Raw genomic sequence first — 3,200 nt, 5'->3', positions numbered from 1 at the left:
ACATCTGCCAAATCAAAAACCCTCAGTTGACAGTTACTTAAATATATGATGTTATTGAAACAGGATCCTCTCGACACAAAGAAACTGCGTTCAACGATCAAATATTTTGAATTATTGAAATTTAATTTAACGATTACAATTATTATAATTTTTAAAATAATCTTCTATTTATAGCTATTAGATCAAATTTTAATTGTACAGATTTTTTGGATAGGAGGGATCCGGTTCCGGATCAACCCATGCACAGGAATTTTCTCAAGGGGAGTGAAGCCTCTGAGAATAAAATGAAACACTAAACCCAGGCCAAGAACACAAATATATATGTATATTGATATCTATACATAAATATAGAGTGAAGGAAATTAAAACTACATCAATTTCTAAATCGATCTTACTTCCAATAGAATATATAGATATAAATAATAGATATTTCTAAAAGCTTTGGGATGGCTACAAATTATCCACCAAATTCCTTGGCTTCTTAATTACATTTACATGCATTACAAACTATAGCTGCTGATCCAACCCATCCATGCATGACTAAGTCAGAACCCAAAAGGCAAAACAGAAAAAGAAAAATGGAAAATAAACCAAATTGGAAATACTAACTATATATATAGAGAAGAGTTAATAGGAACACTTAATTTCCATTAAAACTCACTCCAACTCCAATCTTCAAATCAAGCTCCACATTCCGAATTTTAACTTGACTACTTCTAAGATCAGTGGGAGCCTCACTAAACAAATGAGCCACACTGGTCACGACTGAGCATTTTCTGTTGCTTTTCGAACCCTTGGGAGGCCTCTTAGCACTTCTCACTCTCTTGGCCTCCGAAGAAGAAGGTGGTGAACAATGCAACGAGAGGGGAAACACAGACGGGATTTCAAAGTTGGTCCTGGCCTTTGCCCCTCTCAGCCTCCTCGCCGCCGCGTCGTACGCACGTGCAGCCTCTTCTGCCGTGTCGAAAGTCCCCAGCCAGTGACGGCACCGCCCGATACGGTCCCTTATCTCCGCCGACCACCTTCCCCATGGCCTCTTCCTCACTCCCCGATAGTTCTTTTGCACCGGAAAGTTACTCTTCTTATTATCAGCATGTTTTATCGAAGTTTCGGCGGCACCAAGACGCTCCGAAACGTAGCCGAAATCCGGAATTAGAGAGCTTTCACCATTATATGAGGTATTGCTATTTTTTTTACCAAAGAGGACATGTTGCCCTACAACAGCAGCGATTCCATCAAGAACCGGAGGTGTTTGGGCTTGGGATTCCGGTCCTTTATCATTAACACCAACAAGCGGAACTTCGGCCGAAATATTGGTATGACTGGGTTGGTTGAAGATCTTCAGCTGGGTTGGGATTGAAATGGTGGAATCCGAGAAGTGGGCCTTCCTCAAGTAAGACTCATAAAGTGAGTTCGTCTCAGTTAGAAACCGAAACGTTTCTGGTTGTGCATGAAACATTACGGGGTTACTGTATAACGGAACGGTGGCCAGGGTTTGGTTGTTCATATTGCTCTGAATGGTCAGTGATGAATCCAGAATCAGCAGCTTAAGAATTTATATAACCCACATAATATAAAAATATTAATTAAACCATTTTTTACATTCATTTTTTATGAAGATTTTATTAAGATATTCCTGTCATGTTCGATAAGATCGTAATCCCTCATATTTACGTCATTACCTATATCTTGGCAGGAGGGATATGCCCTTGAGAATGTCACAAGTACCCCTATCATCTACACTGACATTGGCATTAGGCTTGCTTGTTATGCATGGTCACGGAGAGACAAGTATTCTTCCCCCGTTTTTTAAAAAGAAATTAAGTTTACATCCATTTTTCTTTTATTTTATTAATCAAAATTGTACTTTTTTTGTAATTTTTTATTAAAGTTTTTAGGTTTTAATGAATATTATTATTTTAATATATAACATATTATATTAAATTTCTAAAATATTCATTTAGTGTTAGAAAAATTATATATGGTATATTTATATTTTATGGCTAAACTTTGTATCATATATTTATATTTTTAGTTTATATTCACTTTTAATTTGCAACCCTTTTTTTTTTAATTTGTACTATTTTCTTTTTAGTTTTAATTTATGCCCATGTATTTTTTTTTTGTGCCCATATTTTTTTAAATTTCATTTGTACTAATAAGTTTTTAATCTTTTATTTGTACCCTAATTTATTTGTAATGTATTCATTCTTCTTTATTAATATACCACTTTGTTATATGTAAAATGTACCAATTTTTTAACGCTATGGATATATTCTTTTACCATTTATTATTTCATATTGTTACATAGTTTTTATCCATTTGTTCAATCAAAATTTTTGAATTTTTTTATTTATTATAGTCGTTTCTAATAGTATTATAATGAGGGATTTTAAGTTTATAGGATTAGAAATCTCATAAAACATCAAACAATTAATGTAAAAACTATCAAATATAAATACTAATAGTAATATGATGAGGTGTACAAAGTCAAGGGACTTGGATCAAACTTTGAATACCATTAATGTTTTAATCAAAGAGTGTTAGAGACTAACGACTGCATCCAAATTATTCTTTTTTTTTGACCTCTTTTTTCATCTTCTCATGAATACTTAAGATTTCAAAGAGAAAAGAAGTAGATTAAAATGAGAAGATAAGTGAGACAGTTATTGGGCATTCTACATGCATGTCCACTAACACAAGACCAACTTAGAGGTAAGTTTATCCTCTATCCTACCTCCAAATGCCTAGGTACTAAATTTTTTATACTCGTATATTCAAATACCTAATTAGGTTGAATGAAAATTTAAACTCAACTAAAAGAGCATGAGACACGAGTAATGTTTTGATGCAATAATCAAGTTTTTTTTTTGTTTTGTTTTATTTTTTATTTTTTACATTAAGCTACTTAGTTTAACTTTTCATCTCAAATTACAGTCTATTTTAACAAACTTTGAATATTTTATTTGTAACAATTCAAACTCAATCCACTTATTTTCTAAAACCACCTCCACTCTCCCTTTTCTCCACGATTCACGAGTCCACATTAAGTTATATTTTATTATTAAAAATAATATTTTTAAAAATATGTTTACAAATAATCTGTGTTTAGAAAAATATTTATAGAAAATAAGATATAAATGGGGATTTATTTATTTATTTATTTTGGATGAATCCAGGGTATCCCCGCACGTAGGCAA

General features: G+C 32.5%; 1 protein-coding gene across 1 annotated transcript; it reads right to left on the bottom strand.

Moving 5' to 3' along the window:
• Positions 1 to 640: 640 nt before the first annotated feature.
• Positions 641 to 1,471, bottom strand: LOC126609557 (ethylene-responsive transcription factor ERF084). The gene has a single exon (XM_050277403.1). The coding sequence runs from the start codon at positions 1,457 to 1,459 to the stop codon at positions 641 to 643; it is 819 nt and encodes a 272-aa protein (XP_050133360.1). The 5' UTR covers positions 1,460 to 1,471.
• Between the last annotated feature and the right edge of the window lie 1,729 nt (positions 1,472 to 3,200).

Source organism: Malus sylvestris, chromosome 17 (genome assembly GCF_916048215.2).
Source record: "Malus sylvestris chromosome 17, drMalSylv7.2, whole genome shotgun sequence".
In the NCBI taxonomy this organism is placed as follows: domain Eukaryota; kingdom Viridiplantae; phylum Streptophyta; class Magnoliopsida; order Rosales; family Rosaceae; genus Malus; species Malus sylvestris.
This window is presented reverse-complemented; position numbering and strand designations above follow the sequence as displayed.

Excerpts from the sequence above, each read along its gene's own strand:
- LOC126609557 (XM_050277403.1), bottom strand. The coding sequence starts at position 1,459 with ATGTTTCATGCACAACCAGAAACGTTTCGGTTTCTAACTGAGACGAAC.